The sequence below is a fragment of the Carcharhinus amblyrhynchos genome, chromosome 6, assembly GCF_965287045.1.
Source record: "Carcharhinus amblyrhynchos chromosome 6, sCarAmb.v2.hapA, whole genome shotgun sequence".
Taxonomy (NCBI): domain Eukaryota; kingdom Metazoa; phylum Chordata; class Chondrichthyes; order Carcharhiniformes; family Carcharhinidae; genus Carcharhinus; species Carcharhinus amblyrhynchos.
The window spans coordinates 74,110,835-74,137,978 of NC_137329.1; the positions used below are offsets into that span (position 1 = coordinate 74,110,835).

The 27,144-nt window shown below is 44.2% G+C and overlaps 1 protein-coding gene across 2 annotated transcripts in view; it reads right to left on the reverse strand.

The window, feature by feature from the left end:
- LOC145344006 (transcription intermediary factor 1-alpha-like) overlaps window positions 1-27,144 on the reverse strand; it is a 127,355-nt gene that overhangs the window by 35,695 nt on the left and 64,516 nt on the right. For both annotated transcript variants that reach the window (XM_080190658.1, XM_080190657.1), the window contains exons 3-7: window positions 8,509-8,656; window positions 7,586-7,718; window positions 3,464-3,580; window positions 2,625-2,739; window positions 1,493-1,639 (exon numbers count right to left, since the gene is read on the reverse strand). In XM_080190658.1, coding sequence (XP_080046784.1) covers window positions 1,493-1,639; window positions 2,625-2,739; window positions 3,464-3,580; window positions 7,586-7,718; window positions 8,509-8,656 — 660 coding nt within the window. The remainder of the gene's footprint in view (window positions 1-1,492; window positions 1,640-2,624; window positions 2,740-3,463; window positions 3,581-7,585; window positions 7,719-8,508; window positions 8,657-27,144) is intronic.

A 27,144-nucleotide genomic window follows, 5' to 3' on the forward strand; every position in this document is an offset into this window, starting at 1 on the left:
ACCACAACAGAACTTGTTACAGAACGTATGTATGCACAATTCTAAACTGTGCATTTCTCACGAGAGCGGAGGGATTTGTCAAGAGCTGGAAACTAGATGTTCAGTCATGGAGGGTCACCGACAGCTGTGCAGTCCAAGTGCATGAGGCTCCCTCTGCTACCTCAGCTGGTTTCCCCTGCCATTTTTGCACTGGAGGTGAAGGACTCTTGTGCTGGAGAGTGGAATTCTTCCCAATTCACATTCTCCTGTAAGAGCATCAAGTCCTTCTGGATCAGGCAAGGCAGTTATAGTTCCAAAGAGTCATTCTGGACTCAAAACATTAACTCGGTTTGTCTCTCCAAAGATGCTGCCAGACCTGCTGAGATACTTCTGACATTTGCTGTTTTATTTAAGTAAAGCTCCCTCTACTCTACCCCAGCACTGTGACTCAGCCCAGTAATGGAATAGCGCCTGCTACTGCCCCCAGCCTGACTATTTTGCCGTTACTCTCTACAGCTACCCTGTGGCCTCGTCCAGTGAGATTGCCCAAGACAAGGTTTCATACCACTTAGGTGCAGTGTTTAGTGGTTCGCTACTGGACTTGTAAATGAGAGGGCAGGGCTAATGATCCAGAGAAAATCACACATTGCAGTTTGAGAATTCCAAATTAATTTTATAAAACCTAGAAATGAAAAGTTGGTTTCACCAAGAGTGAAAATAAAGCTGTCAGATTGTTGTTAACCACCCATAGGTTCACCAGTGCCCTTTAAAGTTTATTCATTATAGTTACAAGTAGGCTTACATTAACACTGCAATGAAGTTACCATGAAAATCCCCAGGGAAGGAACTCTGCAGTTCTGACTTACATGACACCCAAATCCCATATTCTGCTAACAAGCAGGATCAACCTTCCCAGTGAATTAAGGTGCCTCACCACCTTCTTAAAGGCAACTAGGGGCTGACAATAAATGCAGTCTTACCAGCAATGTCCACATCGGAGAACAATTGTTAAAAAGGTGAGATGAGCCAAATTAGGAGCCAGCAGACTGAATGGACACTTGCCCCAGGAGTTTCAGCTGGGAGAGCACTCGGGTCCAGAGATGAAACCCCTCTCCACAGCCCCCACCCAATTCACATCTCTTCCAGGAGATCACAAATCAAACCTGTATTAAAGTGACCCTTTTGACTAAGGTCAAGCCCAAGATGGGGCACAAAGTTTTTCCCTGTCAGCTTGGATCTTGTTCACCTCTCTTGTAGGGACCTGAATTGGAGTCAATCTGAAATTGGTTCTTGGAACAAACAAGGAGATGGGTTAAAGGGCTTGTCCTAACCACTCTGCGTGTTGGCTTTGTAACTTTAAAAATGGAGTAAAAATAAAGTAACCTCAGTGTCTGGGGGTTAGAGAGAAAAACTCCACACAGGGTTCTGATTCCCAATGGTTAGGCAGTGACCTCCCCACTGGGTGCACCCCAGGGGCTGGTGTCTGTGATCCTGGATACTTGGATCATCTTACCAGTCGCTTACTGTACAGCAGTGCAATGCTGCTTCTGTTGGAGATGGCCCACTTGGCAAAGTTCATGACATGCTCCACTTGTTTTGACACCCCAGAGATCTCGAGCTGTTGCTGGAGGAGTTTTGCTTGACGATCTTTGGTTACACTCTACAGAAAAAATCCAAGGGGGAAAAAAAAAACACCTTATTAATCACCTCACCATGACCAGAGGCCTGATGTTCCCATGGAGACTACATGATCTGTCCACTCAAAAGATTTATATTAAGAAAGATTCTCATTTATATAGCACCCTTCATCATAACAGGGTATGCCAAAGTATTTTACAATCAATGGAGTAATTTTGAACTGTAGTAATGCGAGAAAAAGCCACATCCAACTTGTGCACAGCATGGTGGCACAGTGATTAGCGCTGGTGCCTCACAGCTCCAGGGACGTGCGTTCAATTCCAGCCTCGGGTCACTGTCTGTGTGCAGTTTGCACATTCTCCCTGCGTCTGCATGGGTTTCCTCCAGGTGCTCCAGTTTCCTCCCACAGTCCCCAAAGATGTGCGGGGTTAGGTTGATTGGCCCTAGTGTCAGTGGCTTACCAGGGTAAATATTTGGGACTACCGGAATAGGGCCTGGGGTGGGATTGTGGTCAGTGCAGACTCGATGGGCCAAATGGCCTCCTTCTGCAAGGGATTCTATGAAGCTCTCACAAACAGCAATAAAATAATGACTGAAGTTCTCTTTTAGATTAGTGGAGAAATAAATATTGACCAGGACATCAGACTGAACTCTGATATTCTTCTTTGAATGGTACAGGGATCTTTTACATCAACACAAGGCGGTTACTTTCCACAGAGAGGACAGAGGGGCCTCAGTTTTACTTCAGTTCAAGTCCAGCACCTCCAACAATGCAGCATTTCCTTCAGTAGTGCGTTGGAATATCTGGCTAAATTACATGTAAAAGTCTGTCTGGGATGGGATTTGAGTTTACCAAGCAGGGAGGTTCAGGAATGGAATTCTAGAGTTTAAGGACTAGGCAGCAGGAGTAAAGGCTGCCACCAGTGGGGTGAAAGTGAGCAGGGAGAATGCAGGAGGGTCAGAATTGTAAGACTGCAGTGAGAGAAAACACAGTTAGGATAACTTACCTCCAACTGCTGCAGCAAGGCTTTCCCCTTCTTGTTGATCTCAATCATTAGCGTGAAGACAGCAACTTTAATGTCCTGCTCAACCTTCTTACAGTTTTCATTTACTTCATTAATCCTGCAACACAAGCACTGATGGGCTTACAGTCACAAAGTGTACTGAAACTTTCAATCAGAAAAAAGGATAGGTGACCACCCTCCCTTATATCTAGGATTATGTTGTGAGAGGTTCATTCCGTACCACAGCTTGCCTTTATTTGGGCCTTTTAACATAGTAAAATGTCCCGAGACACCTGGCAGGAGTATTAACATGCCAAAAAGAGTGTCACCAATGTCTTGCAATTGACAGTGGTTCCTGCTCCCAACTGCCACCTACTGGTGGTTGCAAGAAGTGCACAGCAGTTGAAGCTATTATCATTTTTACTTGTTATTTGATGGGCCAGCATTTGTTGCCCATCTTAAGTGCCCTTGAACAGAGTGGCTTATTCAGCAATTTCAGAGGCAGTTAAGTGTTTGGAGTCATACAAGGACAGCAGGCTTTAATGGACAGATGGGTTTTTAACAACAATCAATGGTAGTTGTCATGGTCACCATTATGGAGACAGGTTTCATATTCCCCTTTTTTTTAAATTAATTGAATTTAAATCCCACCACCACCTCTAAGCATTAGCCTGGATGTCCGGATTACTGGTCCAGTGATGTTATCACTATACCACCGTTTCCCTATTCTGCTCAGATACCCAACATCACATTCCTGCCTCACTCAATGCTTCACTCAGGTGGGAGTAAAGAGCCTCAGGGGGTGAGGGGTGGGATGGGAAGCCTCAAGGGGTGAGGGGTACCTGTTCTGGATCTGAGTGGCTGCATACTGGATGTAGTTCCTCTTCTCCTGAAGTTTGGCAGTCAGTGTGTCGATGATGACTTTCTGATTCTTAAAGGCCTCTTCTAAAAACTGGTATCTGTAAACAAAACCAGGCACTCCAAATTCAGGCAGCAGTTAAACTGGACATCCTGATTAACACCAAGAACCTTGGTGGCTTTCACAGAAATCAGCGAGGTAAATCACACAGAACTGCGTGGGGACAGGTTTGTCATGTCCAATCCTGAGTGCATCCACTATCTCTGCAGCTACTTCCTTTAATATCCTAGGATGCAACCCATCAGGTCCAGGAGGCTTGTCATCCTTTCGCTACATTAGTTTCCCTAGTATTCTCTCTAGTGATAGATATCGTATTTATTTCCCTCCTTCTTTTGTCCCTTGATTATTAAGTATTTTTTGGTTTTTTTTTTACAGGTCTTGTGCGTAAAAACAATGGTGACTTGTTTTGGGCATGGAGGCACAGTGGTTAGCACTGCTGCCTCACAGGGACTCGGGTTCAATTCCGGCCTCAAGTCACTGTCTGTGCGAAGTATGTACATTCTCCCTGTGTCTGTGTGTTTTACCTCCAGGTGCTCTCATTTCCTGCCACAGTCCAAAGATGTGCAGGTTAGGTTGATTGGCCATGCTAAGTTGATCCTAGTGTCAGGGGACCTAGTGGCAGGGCAAAGATGAGGGGTTTCGGGAATAGGAGGATTGAGGTCTGTGCAGACTCAATGGGCCAAAAGGCTTCCTTCTGTACTGTAGGGATTCTACTCAATGATTCTATATGAGCAACACTTGTGTTTATATAAAGAGGTTTCTGAATCTAGAAGGTACATTATGTCTTTGTGCTGGATTCTTAATTAGTTAACCTATTTGAAGTGGGCTGCACCTTATTTTACAGCCTCACCTCTGACCCCAAGTCTCTTCCTGCCTTTCTATCCTGTATCGTCTGCTCCTGAACCTGCCCCCAAGAGCTTTCTTTTCCTGTTATTAGCTGAGTTCTCTTCCTCAGTGCTGTGTGAACTCTCGGGTGATTATCCGTCTCCATTGTGAGCTCCTTGCACGGAAGGAAAAAGCACCCAGCCCCCACCCTCAGCTCTGAAACCTAGGAGGTGAAACTGGGGAAAGGGTGTGTTTTTTCCTGAATTTCCACGCCCACATAATTCCTGTGTGCCCCCCCCAACTATCCTCACTGCCCTGAGGCAATCTGAGCGATGGTTTACAACAAGGGAGCCTACAAGGCATCTCACCCAATAATCCAAACCCCAGTACTTGGGTTGCTCAGTAATCTCAGACAGCAACAGCCAGTTAAGAGCCACAGCCTGTCTTTATAGTGTTGAAGGATAGGGTGAGGGTGGTGTCTGGCGGCTTGTGAAGATGCCGGTGTCGAAGGACAAGGGCGTCAGAATATACGCATCCGCTTTAAAAAAATAAAAATCAGTACCCGACAGCAGCACTGTTCAGTTGCTCCAATTTTAATATTAGTGTGGGGTCTAATGAGCTTTAAGCACAGCCTCCCAGATCTTTCATATGCTGTAAAGTTAAAGCAGAATATACTCTGATGCCACTTTCTGGGGCTAATGCCTTTTGCTGCATTGTAGCAACTGCAGTCACTCGTACCGGGATGAATGCTTCAGGGCAGCCTCTGTCCTTCCAGTCCTTTACACAGTGCCATGGCACCAGTACATTTAGGTTCAACTTCCATCACATCACAACTCCCATGACTGTCACATCTTCTTTCTGAAACTCAACAGTGCTACTGAGCAATTTAATTACTGCTGATCGGCACGGCCGCACAGCGGTTAGCACTGCTGCCTCACACTGCCAGGGACCCGGGTTCGATTCCAGCTTGGGTCACTGTCTGTGTGGAGTCTGCAAGTTCTCCAGTGTCCGCAGGGGTTTCCTCCCACAGTTCAAAGATGTGTGGATGAGGTGGGTTGGCCGTGCTAAATTGACCCTAGTGTCAGTGGGATGAGAGATTATAGGAATAGGGCCAGATGGAATTGTGGTCGGTACAGACTCGATGGGCTGAATGACTTCCTCTGTACTGTTGGGATTTTATGATCAAATTCACTGCAGTTATGGAGAGGGAGCTGGTGTGGAGCTCAAATCCTGCCATAGGGCTGTTGGGCCGAATGGCCTGTAACTGTGCTGCAAGCTTCGCACAGTCACAGAATTGTCACAACATGGAAGGAGGCCCAAACTTCTCCTTGTAACCTGCGTTACGGAAACTACGCTCACCTTGCTGAGATCGGAAGGCAGGAACTGCACTCCTGACAAATCCCATGCTGACCAGGAGTGGGCTGTATACTCACATTCTGTACTGTAGGCACTTAGGGCCAAAGGTGGACTCAGCACTCCAGAGTAGAACAGTGCTGTGAAAACCTGGGTCATGTGACCGGCAGCGGCACACCATGGAAGGCTAGAATCCAAGACACGGGACAGGGATACAGGAGAGAGGGAGAGAGACCCAAAGATGGGCCAGGGACAAGAAAACATCCCAGGTCAGTTTAAAAGAGAGGAGCAGGAGAAACAGGAAGTGGGCTGCAGGGAGCAGAGTATAAATGAAGGAGGCAGTGGAAGGTTGGTGACCCCATGCTGTGGTCACTGAGGTAAGGGTATCTATCCCCTTGGAGCAATAGTCTGCTGTTCAGCATTGCCAAAGAGCTGAAGTTGAGCTCGTCAACTTTTGGGTGCAAACTCAGGAATCCAGGGGAACAGGATCTCAGAGGCAGGATTAAAGGCCTGCAAGTCAGGCTGCTGTTGATTCCATCCGAGTTGGAGCAACATTGGATGGGAATTCCAAGTTAGACCTTCGAAGGTGAAGCCTGGAATCACTGGTGAGAGAGACAGACTTTCAGTGAGATTGATTGACTCAGTGTTACTGATGTTCGGGTGCATTGCTGAGAAATCCGTGGACTCTATCCTGTCGAATCTGTCACTTATTCTGCAGTGTGGCATAGTCAACCACAGCTGCCTATTTATTCATGTGCAACTCATACCTCCCTGAATGTTCGAGTATAAGACTGATATCATCAATTGTTTTCTGACCTTATACAGTAACATTTATTTTGTTTATTCAAACCCCATGTAATTTTGTAGCTTTCTTCAGTGAACAAGTGTCTTAAATCCGAAACTACGGCAAATTAAAAAAAATGTGACTGGTCTCTAATCAAATCTTACCTAAAACTTGGGGTCTGGCCAAAGAGCATAACACCCTGCCCATTCTTCCTTTTCAGATAATAATCCAAATGTTATACAGTGACAGACCTGTTTCCAACAGTACTGTACCCCTGTGTTATACAGTGACAGACCTGTCCCCACTAGCACTGTACCCCAGTGTTATACAGTGACAGACCTGTTTCCAACAGTACTGTACCCCTGTGTTATACAGTGACAGACCTGCCCCCACTAGCACTGTACCCCAGTGTTATACAGTGACAGACCTGTCCCCACTAGTACTGTACCCCCGTGTTATACAGTGACAGACCTGTTCCAGTGTTACACAGTGGAAGACCTGTCCCCATCAGTGCTATACCCCAGTGTTATACAGTGACACACCTGTCCCCAACAGTACTGCACCCCAGTGTTATACAGTGACAGATCTATCCCCAACAGTGCTGTACCCCGTGTTATACAGTGACAGACCTGTCCCCACTAGTACTGTACCCCCGTGTTATACAGTGACAGACCTGTCCCCACTAGTACTGTACCCCCGTGTTATACAGTGACAGACCTGTCCCCACTAGTACTGTACCCCCGTGTTATACAGTGACAGACCTGTCCCCACTAGTACTGTACCCCCGTGTTATACAGTGACAGACCTGTTCCAGTGTTACACAGTGAAAGACCTGTCCCATCAGTGCTATACCCCAGTGTTATACAGTGACACACCTGTCCCCAACAGTATTGCACCCCAGTGTTATACAGTGACAGATCTATCCCCAACAGTGCTGTACCCCTGTTATACAGTGACAGACCTGTCCCCAACAGTACTGTACCCTAGTATTATACACTGGAGGCACTTGTCTACACAGCAAGCAGGGACGCAATGCCTTTGTGGCAAGTAGCCCACGTGCCAGTGCAGGTCCTGTCCAGTTACCTGTGTTCCTTGTGTTCCAGCAGCTGGCAGTCTCGACACGTTAACCGATCGCAGGTCTCACAGAAAAGCTTGAGCTGCTCCTGCCTGTGGACGGGACAGAAGAGCATTCGCTGGTTGGACACACTGACCGCCTCTGGGGAAACATAGGAAAGGGTGTGACACGGTCAAGGAGTAACACTTTCCAATGCCTTCCCCTTCTGCCCCACCTGGAACGTTAGCTTCGCTCAAATGAAACCACTGTGGTAAATCGCTACCTTTAACAGTACATTTAACAGTGCGATCTCAGATTATCTTTTCAGCCTTTTGGTCAAACAAGATGCCTACTTGTGTAACTCATGCCCAATAGTGGGGTTTTTCACATACTTAGCTGCAAACCCAATCTAATTTCAATGGGATTCTAATGCGACAAACCCTAAGCATAAGCAATCCTTTCAGCAGTCTTTCAATACTATTTCTCATTTTCCCCCTCATTTGTAATCCCTTACACAATACCTGTTTATTACACCTCATTGTCTTTTTACATAACGTTCTGGCAATCGGCATATTCCATTTACAATCAAGCATCGCTCTCACATTAATGTAACTCCAAGTGTCCAGGTTTATGTTCGGGTCTTACCATGACATCCTGATACACAGGTGGACAAAGCAGATTGCTGCAACATTTCAATTTTTGGAAACCAGCATTTAAAATTTAAATCCTCCCCTGGGTCCAATGCCTACGGTACCCGGGTGCCAAAGTTCAGATCAATTATCACTGGCTTGAATGGCATTCATGATGTACTTAACCATTTAAAGGAGTAAAGCTGCCACACTAATTCCTGACTCCCAAATTCACCCTTCCGGTCTCCTGGTGAGACTCGCTGGTGCTGCTGACGGTCTGTACACATGGTAGAGTGGGTGCTGGTGAATTGTTTTATATTTACCTGGCGACACATCCTTCTTCTGCCTCACAGTATGATCTTTTGTAAACTTGACTCTTTGATGGGCCTCGATGCAGGTTTTACAGAGCCACTCGAGACACTCGACACAGAAGCCACTGGCCTCAGCGTTGTCCTCACAGCTCGTACAGACCTGAGCAAAGGAAAGCAGCAAGTGGTTATTGCTCTGGGACAGCATCTGAACCCCAACCTCAAGCCCACATGGTTGAAGAGAAAAGAGGAGTGTGCCAAGCTCCGGAATGCCAATCCTACCCCATCTTCCCATTATACTGCCACACTGTCCCTGCAGAACAGGAGAGGCCAATTTAACCCCTTCAGCCCATTCAGAGATGTAATCTGATCATAATCTGGAGCTCCATTTCGGAACTTGCTCCCTGACTTCATCCTGACTGGCCTAGCTCAAGATTATTGCCTCTTGCTCTGGATTCCCCAATCTGAAAAAACAGATTCTCCGACTTTCAGTTGGAAGTTTTTTTATCCACTTAAACATCTTGATCAAATCACCCCTTGAACCTGACCATATGGGGAGGTTAAAACATGTCCACAATGCAATTGAGCTGGGGAGCACAAACTAGATGGCTGCCAATCCGCTGGGAAAGTTAATTGCAGTGAAAGTCAGCATTCTTGTGTCATACATTGTGATGTTTAACAATCCAGTTTTTACTGATCTGTGGAAAGATAATCTCTCACATAATATTTATAAGTTACCAGGATCACCAAGAACATAAGGAAGGACATCCAAACTATTTTAGCTCAGTTACTTGGAAAATAAAAACAGCAGAGTCCTCCCACGCCGCAGCATCCAGCTCTCTCAAATGAGTCAAAGTTTTCACCTCCATTATTCAGACCAGCAGTCCACTCTTTCATCCCTTGTAAAGATGGTTAACCACAGAGCAAATCATTTCCCTAACCTACAGGGAGAGATCCTGATCTGCTAAATTAACCCAGTAAATGAGGCATGAAAAAGTCACCTGGGACAGCATGTTACTAAACTGTTATGGAATCTCGGATCACATACAAAGCTCTGCAAGTGGACGTGCCTTTATATAGCATCATGACTTCAGGGTGAACCAAAGAACTTGACAGCCAATAAAGTGCTTCTGAGCTGCAGGTGTGCGGTATGTAGGAAACCCTGCAGGCAATTTGTGCACAGTAAGATCCCATGTGGAAATGACCAGGTGAGCTGTTTTAGTGATAGTGAGGGAGGAATATTGGCCGGGACATTTGAGTTAACAACTTTGCTCTTCTTCAACAGAGCGCCACGGGTTTCTGTAGGCCCACTCTAGGAGACAAAACAGGGCGCCTGGTTTCATTTGAAAGACAGCACCCGACAATACAAAACTCCCTCAAACTATACTGGAGAGTCAGCCGAGATAAAATGCTTACATCTTCAGTGTTAGACTCGAACCTGCAGCCTCTTAACTACAACAAGGGAAATACTTTACATTGGACCAAGGTCAGCCCCAAGAGGAAACTATACATATGCACACGCATTTTTTTAAAACATTGCAAATGTTGGAAATCTCAAATCAGAACAGCTAACACTGAAAATATAGAGCAGGTCAGTTTCTAAAGAGGAAAAACAGTAGATTAATGTTTCAAATTTCTTCCTTACAGCACTGCTGGAAGATTCTCTTCACAGATGTCACCTGACCTGTAGAACATTTCCTGCCTCAAATTAAAAATGTTTATAGTTCACAATGTTCCACCCAGCAAACAAAAAAAAAGCCCTAAAGGCAACCCTGCGTCCTGTTGGAGATCCTGATCTCCTGCTTCCTCATCGCCCATCCATTTCCTGTTAACCTTTTCTCTGCCAAAATACTGACCAAGCTTTTCAAGTGAAGCTCTGTGTACAGAACGTCTGTGCCAGAGAGGCATTAGCCCATACGAGAAAAGTTTTGCACTTACATAACAATTTTTCACAACCACCCCAATCCCCGGATGTCCCAAACTACTTTGCAGCCAATGGCGTGCCGGTGAAGTGCAGTCACTGTTGTATAGTGAGAAACCTAATTTCTGCACAGCAAGATCCCATATATAGCCATTGATAATGACCAGCTAATCTTTGTATGGGAGAAAACAGACTTTATTAAAATACAGCAGGATCCAGCCAAAGCTGATGGTAACAGCTCCTTGTGGGTAAGTGTACAACAGAGGGGTGGCGGGGGGAGGGGGCATTCAGAAAGGAACTGGGGGGAGTACAGATCCAACATGTAACCTTTAGGGGGAAATGTAGGGGCAATAAGTTCAGAAAACCCTGGATGTGTAGGATAATTCAGGACTGAATGAGGAAGAGGAGAAAGGTGTTGAGCAGGTCCAAAGGGAGCAATTTAGCTGTGGCCCTAGAGAAACATAGGAATTGCAAGAGGGGATTTAAGAAAATAATTAGGAGAACAGAAAGGGGCATGAGGAAGGACTTGAAGATATTTTATAACTATATTAAATGGAACCGGTTAACCAGGAAAAGAGTAGGACACCTGTGTGAAGCCACAGGATATTGGAAGGGTGTTAAATGAAAACTTCTCTTCAGTCTCCACTCTGGAAAAGGAGAATGCAAGCATGGAATTCAGGAAGAGGCTCTGTGAGGAACTTGCACAGTTTGACATAGGAAATGGAGAGCTATTGGAGGATCTGATGGGTTTTTGGACAAATCCCCTAGCCCAGATAAATTGCACCCCAGGCTGCTGTGGGAGGCGAGGCATGAAATTGCAGGGGCTCTGACACAAATTTTTAATTCCCCTCTGGCCACAGGGACTGGAGGGCGGCTAATATGGTTCCACTTTAAGAAGGATGGGAGAGGTGAACCAGGAAATTACAGACCAGTGAGTCTCACGTCAATGGTCGGGGAACTATTGGAAAAAATTCTGAAGGAGAGACTTAATATCAACTTTGAAAGGCATGGATTAATTAGGGATAGTCAGGCTGACTTTGTCAGAGGGAGGTCATGCCTAACAAATTTAGAATTTTTCAAATATGTGATCAATTATGTGGATGAGAGAAGTTCAGTTGATGTCATTTATATGGATTTTAGCAAAGCATTTGACAAGGCCCCACATGGGAGACAGATTTAGAAAGTTAAAGCACCTGGAATTCAGCAAAACTTGGTGAGATGGATCAGAAACTAGTTTAGTAATAGGACACCAAGGGTAGAGGTAGAAGGTTACTCGAGTGACTGGAAGTCGGTTACCAGAGGTGTGCCACAAGAATCAGTGCTGGGTCCTTCATTATTTGTTATATACACAAATGATATAGATGAAAATGCAAGTTTGCAGATGACACCAAGATTGGTAAGGTGGTTAATAGTGAAGAAGATGGTGCAGGTTATAAATGGGTTGGGTCATATGTGGAGATGTTGGCACTGGACTGGGGTAAGCACAGTAAGAAATCTTACAGTACCAGGTTACTTGGATCAGATGGACAAAGCAGTGGCAGATGTTATTTAACCCTTAAAAGTGCGAGATGATGCACATTGGAAGAAGAAACAAAATAAGGGAATACTTGATAAATGGCAGGATACTGGATAGCTCAGAGGAACAGAGGGGTCTTGGGGTAATTATTCATACATCTCTGAAGGTGACAGACCACGCGAATAGGATCGTTAAAAAGGCATATGGGACACTTACTTTCATCAGTTATGGTAGAGAATATAAGAGCAAGGAAGTAATGTTGGATAAAAGCAAAATACTGCAGATGCTAGAATCTGAAACAAGAACGGAAAATGTTGGAAAATCTTAGCAGGCCTGACAGTATCTGTGGGGAGAGAATAGATCCAATGTTTCACGCCTGGATGACCCTTCACCAGACTTGAAAGGTTGGCTTTATTCTCTCCCCACACATACTGTCAGACCTGCTGAGATTTACCAGTACTTCAAGTAACATTGGAGGTATACAGAGCATTGGTTAGGCAACAGCTGAAGTCCTGTGTGGAGCTCTGGTCACCTCACTACAGGAAAGATGTAATAGCATGACAGGGGATCACTAAGATGTTGTCTGGGATAGAGTACTTGAGCTATAAGGAGAGATTGAATAGGCTTGGATTGAAGGTGGGGGGGTGGTCATGATTGAGACATTCAGGATTATGAGGAATGAATAGGAAGCAGCTGTTCACCTTGACTAAGAGATCAATCACAAGAGGGCATGGTTTCTTTCTTTTTAAAAGATATTATGTTAGTATTATTTTCAAAATGATGGTGCTCAAGAGATAAGAACAGGAAAAGACCATGTGGCCCATCGAGCCTGCTCCACTACTTAATACAATCATGGCTGACCGTGGGCTTCGACATCACTTTCCCACCCACTCCCCATATCCCTCAATTCCCTGGGAGACCAAACATCTGTCAATCCCTTCCTTAAACATAATCAATGGAGCAGCCACATATTCCAAAGACTCATAGCCCGTTGAGTTCAGAGTTTCTCCTCGTCTCAGTACTAAATGATCAACTTCATATTTGTCAATTGCATTGCTACAATGAAGAGCAATGGGTGTTGGGTATTAATTGTCACTGAGCACATATAAATAGAGGGTTTACGCCCCCATAATCCAACTTGATTAGTCAAGTTTCCTTTGACATTTTGAGTTTCGTTGGTGTCCCACTACTTTATTTTGGTGCTCATTTGTTCAATTGAAAAAAAGCATAGAAATTGGGTATAGCTGGGACACTGTATTGTGTGGCAGGAGAGTTGAGCGATTGAACAAGTGAATAAAAGGAAATGCTCATATCTTGGTTTGTGCCAAGCCAATCAGCTACTCACACATCTAACCGTGCAGCACAGCTCAGCACTATGTTGGAACGTCAACCTAAGTGACAGTGTGTTTGTCCCTCGACCGAGGCCTCTTTGGTAGTTTCTTCCCTTCTGACTCCACGAAGATCACCCTGGCATGACCAAGCGACTTACTGGGAAAACTCAAATGTCCGCATCACTGGCAGCACATTTTCCCCACTTGCCACACACTGCACACCAAAGTTTGACACCAGCACAGTTTGTAATAGATCATCTTCACATGCTGACAGTGTCTCCCCTTTTCCCATGCATTTTAAACCAGCCCAACGCTGGAGTGCTGGCTGTAAGCTGCAGTGTCCCTCTCGCCTTGGGCCTTTTAAGAGGCAAGCTGACAAAAGTTTGGTGGAATCATTCTGCAGCTCAAGAGATTGAAGACCTGTAAATGTACAAAAATAACTACCTCAGCCATTGAATCAGCTTCCCTGGAATGAACTCTTGCCAGTCACTGGAATGAAACAGGATACAAGATTACCTACAAAGTTGTCCATTGCCAAAAAATAAATTGGCACCCTGTTTTGCCAAACAGATCGTAGACCTTTCTGACAAAACAAAACTTTTTTTTTTAATTATTATATTCGCCCATCCAAATAATGTTGTAGCTGTGAAATCCTTTCCATTTCAGGCAACCTGTGTTACCATCAAGTATTGTCAACCTTCAGATCAGGACTAAAAGACAGATGTTGAGTAAAGTTCCTTTCTGCACATTAACATACATCGGCCTCAAATGCAAATTGTGCCTCATCTGCGCCTGTTTAACATTTCTTCCCATTATCTACCTCTGCTACCCTGTGGCCTACTCAAGGAGAACGCCAATTGGTGATGGCCTCTTGTCCTATTGAGCCATGAGCACTTGACCAGGCTGAGATTAACCAAACCCATTGGACACAGAGGAGGCTTCCATCTCATCAATCTAGGCTGGGATTGAGCCAGAGGTGAAAGGTTAATATTTAAGCCATTCTGAACAACCAGTTCCTTTCTCCCATGTTTTGATTGCTTATACTTATAAAATGTAGTTTTAAAATTTCATTGCTGTGGGTTCAGGCTCATTGCGTTGGGCTGGAATTTAGCTTCTGTAAGGCTAGAAAACACCATGATGATCACCAAGTCCAGATAATACTAATAATTGAAATCATAGAATCAAGCAGCACTGGAGGCCATTCAACTCATTGGACCCTTGTGTGAAAGAGCTATTCAATCCAAGCGCCAAAAATCCCTCCTATTTCCCCCCCACAGCCATGCAAATTTATCTTGTGCAATTATAAATCCATTATCTTGTGGAAAGCAATTATAAAATCAACTTCCACTGACTCATCAGACACTACAACCCAATACATTGTGACTTTCTATTAAGTAAAGATAACTGGAATGTCAAAACTTTTCACCTTGCAGTCATCAGGACAGAATCACAGGAATGCCAAATTTCAAAGGGAGCAACAATTTAAACTGCATGAAGTACTGATTGGTTCGTAAACGGATCCAATTGGTGTTGCCATGGTGATTGCACTAGTTTATTTAATTCAAAAAAGACACAATGTTTGGACATGTTCCTTTTGCCTGCAGAGGACAGATCACTGAATTAAAAGAAATTTTGCTTATCTGAGCCAAAAACAACCGACAATCCAGAGATGGCGAAGGGAGGATTCTGGGAGAAGTCGACTCAGTTACCTTGACCGTCCTGTGGGTAGAGGAAGAACCCGTCCAATGACAAACAGGAGGAAGATCATCCAGCAGAGGAGGATTCTGGGAGCTGAAGAGGACAGTCTATGTACTCACTATCACACTGGCATTGAAATTTATTTACCACGTTACTCATTTCTGTGGTAGGCAGAATGTATTTTTGGCTTGACAGCAGTATGGTGTTAATGAAAAATACTACTCATTTTGCTGCTTTATAGTAGCAGTGTGGAATGGCGTGCTTCAATTACTGGTCAGATTTTTGAGATACCCTTCCAGGGCAAAGTGAGGTAGATTGGGCATTTTAAATCTGAAAGGAGTTGCCTTTGGCCATTCGTGAGTGTGTGTGCAATACCCAACTTGCAATGGTCTGATTAGGAGAACTTTACATAAAACATCGAACAGTACAGCACAGGAACAGGCCCTTTGGCCCAGGATGGTGTGCCAAACATTATGTGAAATTAAACTAATCCTTTCTGTCTGTCCTTGGTTCATATCCCTCTGTTCCTTAAATGCCCCCATTATATCTTCCTGCACTGCCATCCCTGGCAGCATGTTCCAGACACCTACCAATCTGTGTAAAAAACTTGCTCCTCACATCACCTTTGAACTTTCCCCCTCTCACCTTAAGTCATGCCTCCTAGATTTGGATATTTCAATTCTGGAAAAAAAGTTCCGACTGTCAATCCAACCTATGCCTCTTATAATTTTATGGACTTCTATCAGGTCTCCCTTCAGTCTCCTCCGCCCCAGAGAAAACAACCCCAGTCGTCCAGCCTCTCCTTAGCGCTCATACCCTCTAATTCAGGCAACATCTTGGTAAGCCTCATCTGCACCCTCACCAAAGCCTGCCTATAATGTGGCGACCAGAATTAAATGCACTACTCTAAGTGTGCATTTAAAATTTTATAAAGCTACAACATGGCATCATGAACGGGGACCAGTCGTGTTGCCCTTGCCAGCAGAACCAGAGGCTATTGAAGCCCCCCACGGTGGCCAAAGACAAGGGGGTGCCCCTTGTACAGTACCAGCCTGGCATCTTGGCAATGTCCACTGAGCAGTGCTTGCTGCACACTCTATACCTGCAATCATAGAGGAAGAGGAGTTGGGCTGCTCTGCATGCAATCAGTTGGGGGAGGAGGACACGATCGGTTTGGGCAGCTGAGGGGCTATATTTTCCAGTAGTGTGGGGCTTACAATTAGCCTCAGGACCCCGCGATTGCAGCAGGGGAGGGGCTGCACTGAAGCTGGCTACAGCAGCAAAGGCTTGACAATTCTCTCTCCCTCTATCAGGCCTGTGCAGTTGGAATTGCGCATACGCCACCTCAGAGATCTGCACATGCATAATAGTTCCCTCTGCTGCCTGACCAAGTTAGCTGGTGAATTGAACCCTGCCCAATGCCTCCAGTAGCAAGAAACAGTCTAGGCCATTTTGTCGTTCACTATGTGCACAAGGTTAGGAGTAAAAACTCACCCAAAAAACAGATCTGCAACTCTCCCAAAAAACAGATCTGCAACTCTCCCAAAAAACAGATCTGCAACTCTCCCACTTTCACGCTAGCTGGACACTAAGGATCATTCTCGTTAATGCTGCCCTATATTCCGCAGTACCATTTCCTAACAAAAATTTAAATCTCTGAATTGCAATTTTTAAGTAGCCCAGCATCCACAGCTTTGTCCTTTGGAGGAGTGGAGAAAATTAGTTCTCCATATTTTCACTATTCTTTATATGAGGTGGTGCTTCCTAACATCACTCCCAAATGACCCAACTCCAGTTTTAAATGAGATGTTAGGAAAGCCAGACAGTTCTGGAGCTGGGCACCTCAGGTCCTGAATAACACAGGGCAGTGTCACTTTGCTGTCCCGCAGCGTGTGCAGAGGTGGTTTACTGAGGTCCTTGGGCTGCATTACTCCCTTGTGCGAGAGACACAGCATAAGGCATTAATCTAGGTTTGGCATCATTTTCGAGCTCAAATGTGTTGCATCTTTTTCCTATATAAGAGATAAAATCCACCTTTTTGACCAAACAGCCTGGGGTGTCATGGTAGCACAGTGGTTAGCACTGTTGCCTCACAGTGCCAGGGGCCCTGCACTGACTTTATGTTCTTATGACCCGGGTTCAATTCCCAGCTTGGGTCACTGTCTGTGTGGAGTTTGCATGTCCTCCCCATGTCTGCATTGATTTCCTCCAGGTACTCCAGTTTCCTCCCACATTCCGAAAGATGTGCTGCTTAGGTGCATTGATCTGAACAGGTACTGGACTGTGGCGACTAGGGGAATTTCACGGTAACTTCATTGTAATATTAATGTAAGCCTTACTTGTGACTAATAAACAAACTTCAACTTTAAACCACTCGTCGCTTCTCCCAATATCTGTGCCTGACTTAGCGACAGATTTGATCTGGTGGTAACGCACCAGCAAGACACCTAGGGTTGTGTTAAAGGTGCTATTTAAAGTTGTTGTAGCTGTATTGTCTCCTACTACTGCTTACCCATGTTACATTTTATAAATTGGTTCTTCTACGTGTATCCGAACCTATGGTCCAGTTGTGTTTATTTAATGCTAGCCAAAACCTGGGTCACAAGATTTCTGGTATTACTTCCAGTAAGGCTTTCTGGATAATTTCCCCACTTGCCATTGCTCCCCTTCACTCCCTCCTCCTCTATGACTAACACTTCTTTAGGAGGCATCTGCACAGAAGGGCATGTTATAGTTTCTAATGAGAACAGACAATTATACCATTGGTGTTTGGAGCTCAGCACTGGGACACTGTGCAGAGTGAAACCCAAAACACAGGTCTCAGCCTGCTCACAGAAGTTCAAAGGCTAAGTCACAATCACGCAGGCTAAAAAAACAAATGAACATTCGGTCTTTTGGCTAAGATCAAGTGTAGTATCGACATGCTGTGCTTGGTTGAAGTCACTAGGTTACATTTCAGCTTCGTTTGAAGCAATTTTTAAAAGCGGCATCTTGGCCTTTTGGCTAAGATGCAAATGAGATCAAGCCTTGGAGGAGGAACTATACCTACCCCGATCAGCTTGGATCATGTAGATCAAGCCCAAGACAGGAGGCGAGAGCCCTGTCTTGTCAGCTTGGATCAGGAATGTCTCAACTCGTTGGGACTCTGAATTGGACTTGATTGGATTGAATCGGAATAAAAACAAAAAAAAGTGAAGATTAAAGAAATAAAGGTTAGGCTTGTATTTATATACAGCCTTTCACAACTTCAGCACTCTATGTCCAATCCAGGACTGTTCTGAATTGCACATCACTGCAACTTCAGTAACACAGCCTCAGATTTACACAACAAGTCCTACAAACAGTGATAATGGCCAGGTGTTTTTATTTGAAGTGATGTTGGCTGATTGATAAATATATCAGATGGTGATGAGAATTCCTCTGCTCTTCTTCAAATCTTTTCCCAGGGCAAAGAGAGCCTCAGCTTAACTTCTTCCAAAAAAACGCACCTCTGCCAGTGCAGCATCCCTTCACGAGGCTCAAGAGCCAAAGGTGGGGACCCAAATTCCAAGGCCATGCCATACCTGGAATACTGTATACAGCTCTGGTTGGTCCACGCACACACACAACATTGTGCAGCTCCCAGCAAAGAGGCATTATGGAAGAAAACTCAACTATGTAATTCAGAGACACTTCAAATCTCAACAAGAGAGCAAAGTCTCAGAAGGGGACTTCAAGAACATAATGGAGCACAGGATGAAGAAAGTTAACCGGTATCCTTCAGCCACTATAAGGTTGCACACTAGTTTAAGGCTACAGTTTTGGAATAACAGTCGAGAAGTATTTCTTTCGACACAAGGTGATCAATAGCTGGGGCAGGCTGCCAGGAAGGAGTGGAGACCCAGACACCACAGCCATTTAGGAAGAGTGGGAGATCGGTGAGACAACCTCTGGCCATACTGGCTAACAATGATTAAATTGCGCAGTAGACACACCGAAATGGAAGGTTACATGACAGCTGTGTACTTGCATTGCTACACAATGCCGCACGTGCTTGCAGCATTAACAGTGTCTCCAACGGTGCCTTTGCAACAGTGAGTACTTGCAACAGAACTTTGAGTGACAAAGTGTAGCAGGGATGGGGTGGACATGGGGGAAAGAGGAAGGGAAGGTAAAAATCAATGATTGCAGGGCCTACCCTAGGCACCAGAGGGAAAAAAAAACAAGATTCCTCTTAATTCAAGTACTCAATGAACAAATGTGCTCTTCAAACTCTGACAACATCTATATTCATGTATTTGAATCTGTTCTGAGCGTGCTTCCATTGGCGCTGTTGCAAGCATGTATGGCACACACTGCACTGCCAGTCAGATAAATCTCTGACCTTCCATCTCAGTAGCCCTGCCCCGAGTTTTAAACATTTCCAAATTCCCTTGAACAACAGTTTTGTCACTAAGTTCCCACATAGCAATTGAAATGGTTCCCCTGGTCGGAGAACAAGTATTCAAAAGGCAGTAACAGCTTGAACCGACTACAACAGAACAGGCACTGTGCCAAATTGCAGAAAGGTTTCCAACAAAATAACATATAGCAGCTTGCATTTATAAGCTGCCTTTAATGTAGCAATCACAGCTTTCAAACATTGCGAAGCACATTGTTTCATCACATGAAGCGATGGGACCGAGCTATCCTAGATCTGGTCCTGTGTCATGACATCAAAACAATTAATGATCTTGCAACTAGGGATCCTCTCGGGCAAAGTGATCACAATATGGTTGAATTTAAAATACTGATGGAGCATGAGAAGGTAAAATCCAATGCCAGTGTCTTGTGCTTAAACAAAGTAGACTACAATGGGATGAGGGAGGAGTTGGCTCAGGCAGACTAGGACCAAACACTTTATGATGAGACAATTGAGGTACAGTGGAGGACATTCAAAGTGATCTTTCACAGAGGTAATTTATCAAAATTCACTGGATTCTGGAGTAGTTCCTGCAGATTGGAAAATAGCAAATATGATGCCACTGTTTTAAAAAAAAGGAGGTAGTGGGTAACTATAGGCTGGTTAGCTTAACTTATGTAGTAAGGAAAATGCTTGAATCTATTATCAAGGAAAAAATAGCGAGAGATCTGGAAATAAATTATCCCATTGGTTTAGATGCAGCATGGGTTCATGAAGGCCAGGTCATGTTTGACTAATTTGGTGGAATTCTTTGAGAACATTACATCTGCAGTGGACAATGGGAAACCTGTGGATGTGGAGTGTCAGGATTTCCAGAAGGCATTTGACAAGGTGCCACACCAAAGACTGCTACATCAGATAAAGGTGCACCACGTTACAGGTAAATGTACTAGCATGGATAGAGGATTGGTTAACTACAGAAAGCAAAGAGTGGGGGTAAATGGGTGTTTTTCTGGTTGGCAATCAGTGGCTACTGGTGTGCCTTAGGGATCAGTTTTGGGACCACAATTGTTTACGATTTATTTGGAGTTGGGGGCCAATGTAGTGTGTCAAAATTCATAGATGACTCTAAGATGAGCGGCAGAGCGAATTGTGCAAAGGATGCTGAAAGTCTAAAAAGGGATATGGATAGTCTAAGTGAGTGGGCAAGGGTCTAACAAAATGAGTGGGGGAGGGACTGACAGATGGAGTACAATGTTGGTAAATGTGAGGTTATCCATTTTGGTAAGAATAATGGCAAAATGGACTATTATTTAAATGGTTAAAAAATTGCAGCATGCTGCTGTGCAAAGCAACCTAGGTGTCCTTGTGCAAGAATCACAAGGATTTGGTTTGCATGAGCAGCAGATAATTAAGGCAGCAAATGGAATTTTGTCCTTCATTGCTAGAGGGATGGAGTTTAAAAACAGTGACGTTACGTTGCAGCTGTATAAAGGTGCTGGTGAGGCCACACCTGGAGTACTGTATACAGTTTTGGTCTCCTTACTTGAGAAAGGATATACTGGCACTGGAGGGGGTGCAGAGGAGATTCACTAGGTTGATTCCAGAGTTGAGAAAGTTGGCTTATGAGGAGACACTGAGTAGACTGGGGTTATACTCATTGGAATTCAGAAGAATGAGGGGAGATCTTATAGAAGCATATAAGATTATGAAGGGAATAGATAAGATTGAAGCAGACAAGTTGTTTCCACTGGCAGGTGAAACTAGAACTAGGGGCATAACCTCAAAATAAAGGGAAGCAGATTTAGGACCGAGTTGAGGAGGAACTTCTTCACACAAAGGGTTGTGAACCTGCAGAATTCCCTGCCCAGTGAAGCAGTTGAGGCTATCTCATTGAATATTATTAAGGCAAGGATAGATAAATTTTTGAACAGTAAAGGAATTATGGGCTTTGGTGAGCTGGCAGGTAAGTGGAGCTGAGTCCACGAAAAATCAGCCATGATCTTATTGAATAGTGGGGCAGGCTCAAGGGGCCAGATGGCCTACTCCTAATTCTTACGTTCTTATGGCTCTTATGAAATGAAGCTATCATAAATATCGGTTGAACAACTGACCACTTAATCTACTTGGGGAGTGGGTAGGAGTGATGCCTTGCACCACTCAAATGCTGCTGGGAACTTTTACGCTCCCACCCCAGGAGACAGACTGGGTCCTCAGGTTAATGGCTGATGTGAAAAAACAGCATCTTAGTTTTTCTTTTATTTATGTATGTGTCACAAGTAGGCAACGTTAACTTCTTAGCAGTGCTATAGAGTTGTACAGTCATAGAGCTTTACAGCATGGAAACAGGCCCTTCGGCCCAACTTGTCCATATTGCCGTTTTTTTAAACCCCGAAGCTAGTTCCAATTGCCCGCATTTGGCCCATATCCCTCTATACCCCTCTTACCCATGTAACCATCTAAGTGCTTTTTAAAAGACAAAATTGTACCTGCCTCTACTACCACTTCTGGTAGCTTGTTCTAGACACTCACCACTCTGTGCGTTTAAAAAAATAGCCCCTCTGGACACTTTTGTATCTCTCCCCTCTCACCTTAAACCTGTGCTCTCTAGTTTTAGATTCCCCAACCTTCGGACAAGATATTAACTATCTAGCTGATCAATGCCCCTCATATTTCATAGACCTCTAAGTTCATCCCTCAACCTCCTATGCTCCAGAGAAAAAAGTCCCAAACTATCCAGCCTCTCCTTATAACTCAAACCATCACTCCCGATAGCATTCTGGTAAATCTCTTCTGCACTCATTCTAATTTAATAATGTCCTTTCTACTATAGAGTGACCAGAACTGCACACAGTACTCCAGGTGAGGCCAGGTGTGGCCTCACCAATGTCTTGTACAACTTCAACAAGACATTCCAACTCCTCTATTCAATGTTCTGACCAATGAAACCAAGCATGCTGAATGCCTCCCTCACCATTCTGTCCACCTGTGACTCCACTTTCAAGGAGCTATGAACATGTACCCCTAGGTCTCTTTGTTCTGTAATTCTCCCTAACATCCTACCATTAACTGAGTAAGTCCTGCTCTGGCTCAATCCACCAAAATGCATCACCTCACATTTATCTAAATTAAACTCCATCTACCATTCAACAGTCCACTGGCCCAAATGATCAAGATCCCATTGCAATCGGAGATAACTTTCTTCACCGTGCACTCTGTCACTAATCTTGATGTCATCTGCAAACTCACTAACCAAGCCTCCTATATTCTCATCCAAATCATTAATATAAATGACAACTAACAATGGACCCAGCACTGATTGATCCCTGAGGCAAACTACTGTCACAGGCCTCCAGTTTGAAAAATAACTCTCTACAATCACCCTCTGGCATTTGTCAAGAAGTCATGATGTGGGTACGCCGGCGTTGGACTGGCAATTTTGTATCCATTTAGCTACCTCAGCCTGGATCTCGTGAGATTTAACCTTATGCAACGACCTACTATGTGACATTGTTAAAGGCCTTGCTAAAGTCCACGTAGACAGCAAACTACCGTGAAAATCCCCAGCAATAGCAGCAGCTTTCTCTCAACTGCCCTCTGGCGTGCCCACCTAAGTAATATGTTCAAATCCTGTGGTGCTTAAAAAGCCCTTTTAGCACAGAGACAACTGCATCAAGATAAAAAGTCACCTCTTGGGCAGCTCTTTTAGATATCAAAGACATGAAATACATTATATAATGTCTCTTTTCTTAATTCTAGGTTGCCTTTACTTACCAAAACATGCACACATCCTGGCCAATACAATGAACATTATTGTGGCCATCAAACACACAAGCGGGGCAAATCTCTGCTCTGTACCCATGGGAGTTTCAAAGAATGAGAGGTGATCTTACTGAAACAAAGTCCTGAGGGGACTTGATAGGGTGAATATCGGGGTGGGGGTGGATGTTTCTTCTTGTGGGGGATACTAAAACCAGCGGATACAGTTTCAGAATAACGTTTCCCTTTTAAGGCACCTCCCTCACACCCCGCAACTCTCAGAGGGTCATTAGTCCATCTTCCCTGGAAGATTTGGAGGCCAAGTCCATTAAATTTTTCAGGCTGAGTTAGAGAGATTTTTGATAGATAAAGGAGTCAAGGATTATGGGGTGCAGACAGGAATGTGGTGTTGAGACCACAACCAGATCAGCCATGACTTTATTGAATGGTAGAACAGGTTCAAAGACACCGAGCGGTTTATTCCTGTTCCTAAGTCCTCCATGTTGTTATCAGTGAGCTCTTGTATGCCAATCTCTGTTGATAAGATTTGAGGGACACAGTATTGCAGGGAAGATTAACACATTTAGCTGGAGATTGTACACAACAGGTACTAGACTTGTCTCCATCCCATCTCTGCCTCGATCAAGCTATAATTGGTGACTTAGTCGAGGTGTTACCTGCAGGGTTCCAACCAGTAGGTGGTTGTGCTGCTTGCACTATTTCGGAGTTGGGAAGAACATTTGGAGGAGCAGAGTCTTGATTTGTACAAAGTGGGGAAAATCGGGAGGAGAGAACGAGAGTACAGGAAAACGTGGTTGCTTGCCTGCAGAACAAACAAGCAAGCAAAGTTCAGATGGATCAATGACTATTCTGTACCAATGGGCCACCTCTACTGTTGGAAAACATGCTCCAGGCAGTGCTGGTGGAATGGGGAGGGGGGGGGAGGGGGGGGTGTCAAATCCCACAATCAGCTGGTGGCAGAGTGAGACTCTCAACATTCTATTTTGATAGAAAAATAAATCTATCTGCGCAGAGAACAAAGCTGTTTTATACCATGCAATGCAGTAAACAGTCTACTTAAACCATAAAGAACTAGTGAGCAGAACTCATGACCAAAACTACAGCAACATCCCCCAAAAATGGCAGATTTCTCTAGCAAAAATGGAGTGGAGGGATAGTTAGGCACAAATGATGTGCGCAAGGTCTATCCCAATCGCTTGCCGCAGGGAAGTCCCTAGGTGTAATTAATGGGAGAATTATCCAATCATATCTATTCTGACTGGGCATATTAGAAAGATCATGACCACAGTACATCAAAATTGTGATAGAAATCGAATTGGGGCAGGAAAACAAAAGAGGGAAAGAGAAAAAAAAGAGTGAGAAAGAGGGCAGCAAGTGAAAGGACAGAGCTTCTCTAGTGATTAAAGGAATGGCTAATGCAAAAAAAAACAAATGTTGGCCCTTCCTCAAATAACAGAGAAGTGGGAGGACTCAATCATTCAGGCCTCTGGCAGCCATCTTGCCCATCCTGCTGTTAAAACTGCCTCACATTGTAAATGTGCAGCTTTTCTAAACAAGCTGGAAAGAAACACGGCTTGCACAGTTGATTCCCCCACTCTGACAGGCTTTGTAACCACACAATTGATAAACAGTGACCGCATTTTGTTTTTTTTAGGGCAAGTGACATTTTTCAATTAGAGCCACGAGAAGAATCAAAATTCCAAAAGTACCGAGTTAATGACGGACAGTGGGATCAATAGAGGTGGGCCTGTAATGTAATTGAAAGCAACCGGTTCAGTGGAAGCAGTAAACGAGTGGGAAACTGAATGGTATCGCATGACCTATTATAAATAATGCATAGCGAGAATAAGCTCGTGTGAATCCCAAATGACGATGTGTGGTTTGAACTCCAAGCTCTGAAAGGAAAGTAGCTGTTTTTGGACTGGACAGTTGCATATACGTTCTGGGTGGTTTTCAACAAAGATGAAAATTAGAGCTAAACAAACATTAAACAAGCTTAAAAATAAATTTACTTCAAGAATTGAACACACTATCTTTTTTTCTCCTGTCCCTTTTGTGTTTAAGTACAACAGTTACTGATCTTCTCGATATTCTCCCTCAATCGCTTAGTGGCTCAGAGGCCTCACGACAGATGTTGGAGGTCAAAAGGTGATTAAGATCAGATTTTTCATGCAAACTCCAGTGGACTTCAGATGTTTAGAAATAAACAGCTAGGTCACTTTCTGGACCATGTTTCTTAAAAGTTCTGCACTACTCAAAATTAAACATTGCTAAAATTTAGGAACAAAATAGAAGAAGAAAACTTTATACCACCACCTCAGGGTGTCCAAAAATGCTTTGTGATGCATCACCGTGTAACAGGAAACCTGGAACAGAGGAAACCTGGCAACTAGAAAAATATCAAGCCCAGAGACGTGTCAAAAGCTGAATTATTTCAAATGCAAGTTGTTTGCTGAATAATGGAAGATAGAGATCGCTCAGCCAAATTATCTCACTATAATCGCAAAGCAGAAATGTGCCATAAAAGGAGCCAAGAGCAAAGCTCATCGTTATCCTGATCTGAAATCCCAAGTGTTCAGTATTTCTGCCTCGAGCACTCAACAATACACACCACTCAGGTCAAACCCTTTTTTCAAAAGGCAACTGCTATTCACATATTCAATTTGTGAATTAGGATGGATAATAAATGCCAGTCCACCTAGCAATGCCCACATCCAATGAATAAAAAAAAAATGATTTAGATCAAATGTATTAGAAAGATTGAAAACTGATATGATCACGGTTAATAATGATCATGTCAGAGTATTTCATTTCATCCAGGATCGCAGAGCCAGAGGCTGTGATAGAGCACCTCAGCCAGAGGAAGCAACCTTCACCTATTTGCCCTATCAAACTCTGCAAGAATTCTGTATTTTTCAATGGGATCACCTCTCATTCTTCTAAACTCCAGAGAATCCAGGCCTAGTCTCCTCAACCTCTCCTCACAGGACAATCCCACCACCCAAGGGATCAGTTCCGTGAACATGAAACAGAACTAGTAGTGACTATGTGGTAAATAAATGGAACTGGCCGTTAAGAAATGGTAGAAGCAGCAACATTGACTTGTTCAAATGAAAATTAGATTGCTTCCTTTCAGAAAATATGTTGGCATTCAGTACGAGTAATTTGAGATGGGACATATGGGAAGTGTAATATTCTTGGGAGGAACAGATGACTTTGAACCAATCATCCTGCAGTAACCTGAAAGGTTCCACACAGACCTTGGCCTCGTTGTGTCAGAAATAATGCATGTTCTCAACTGCACAAATAAATTTAAAAGGAACCCCACATGACAACCGTACTTTAAAGAGAACTCTGTTTTGGACCAATTCCAAATTTACCTCGAGCTGGACTTTTACCCCACATCATATCAGGGTCTGTTACAGACACTGACTGATGTGGGTATGCCGGCGTTGGACTGGCGTAAACACAGTGAAAAGTCTGACACCAGGTTTTAGTCCAACCTATTTATTTGATAATATACTCACAAGCTTTCGAGGGACGCCCTCTTCGTCAGGTGAATGGAGAGTTCTGGCCTCAGACAGAGCATATAAAGCACAGACAGTTTAGAGATTACTGATTAGAATGCGAATCTTTACACCTAACCTGCTGTTCAAGACCTGAAGTGGCTGATAATGTGAGTGGAAGGAGCACTGATCACAGTTTAAAGAGATGTGTATTGTCTCCAGACAGTACAGTAAGTGAGGTTTTGCAAACCCAGGCAAGTCACGGGGGTTACAGATAGTGCGACATGAACCCAAGATCCCTGTTGAGACCGTCCTCATGTGTGCGGAACTTGGCTATCAGTCTCTGTTCAGCGACTCTGCGCTGTCGTGTGTCATGAAGGCCGCCTTGGAGAATGCTTACCCGAAGGTCAGAGGCTGAATGCCCATGACCACTGAAATGTTCGCCAACAGGAAGGGAACAGTCTTGCCTGGTGACTGTCGAGCGATGTTCATTCATCCGTTGTCGTAGCGTCTGCATG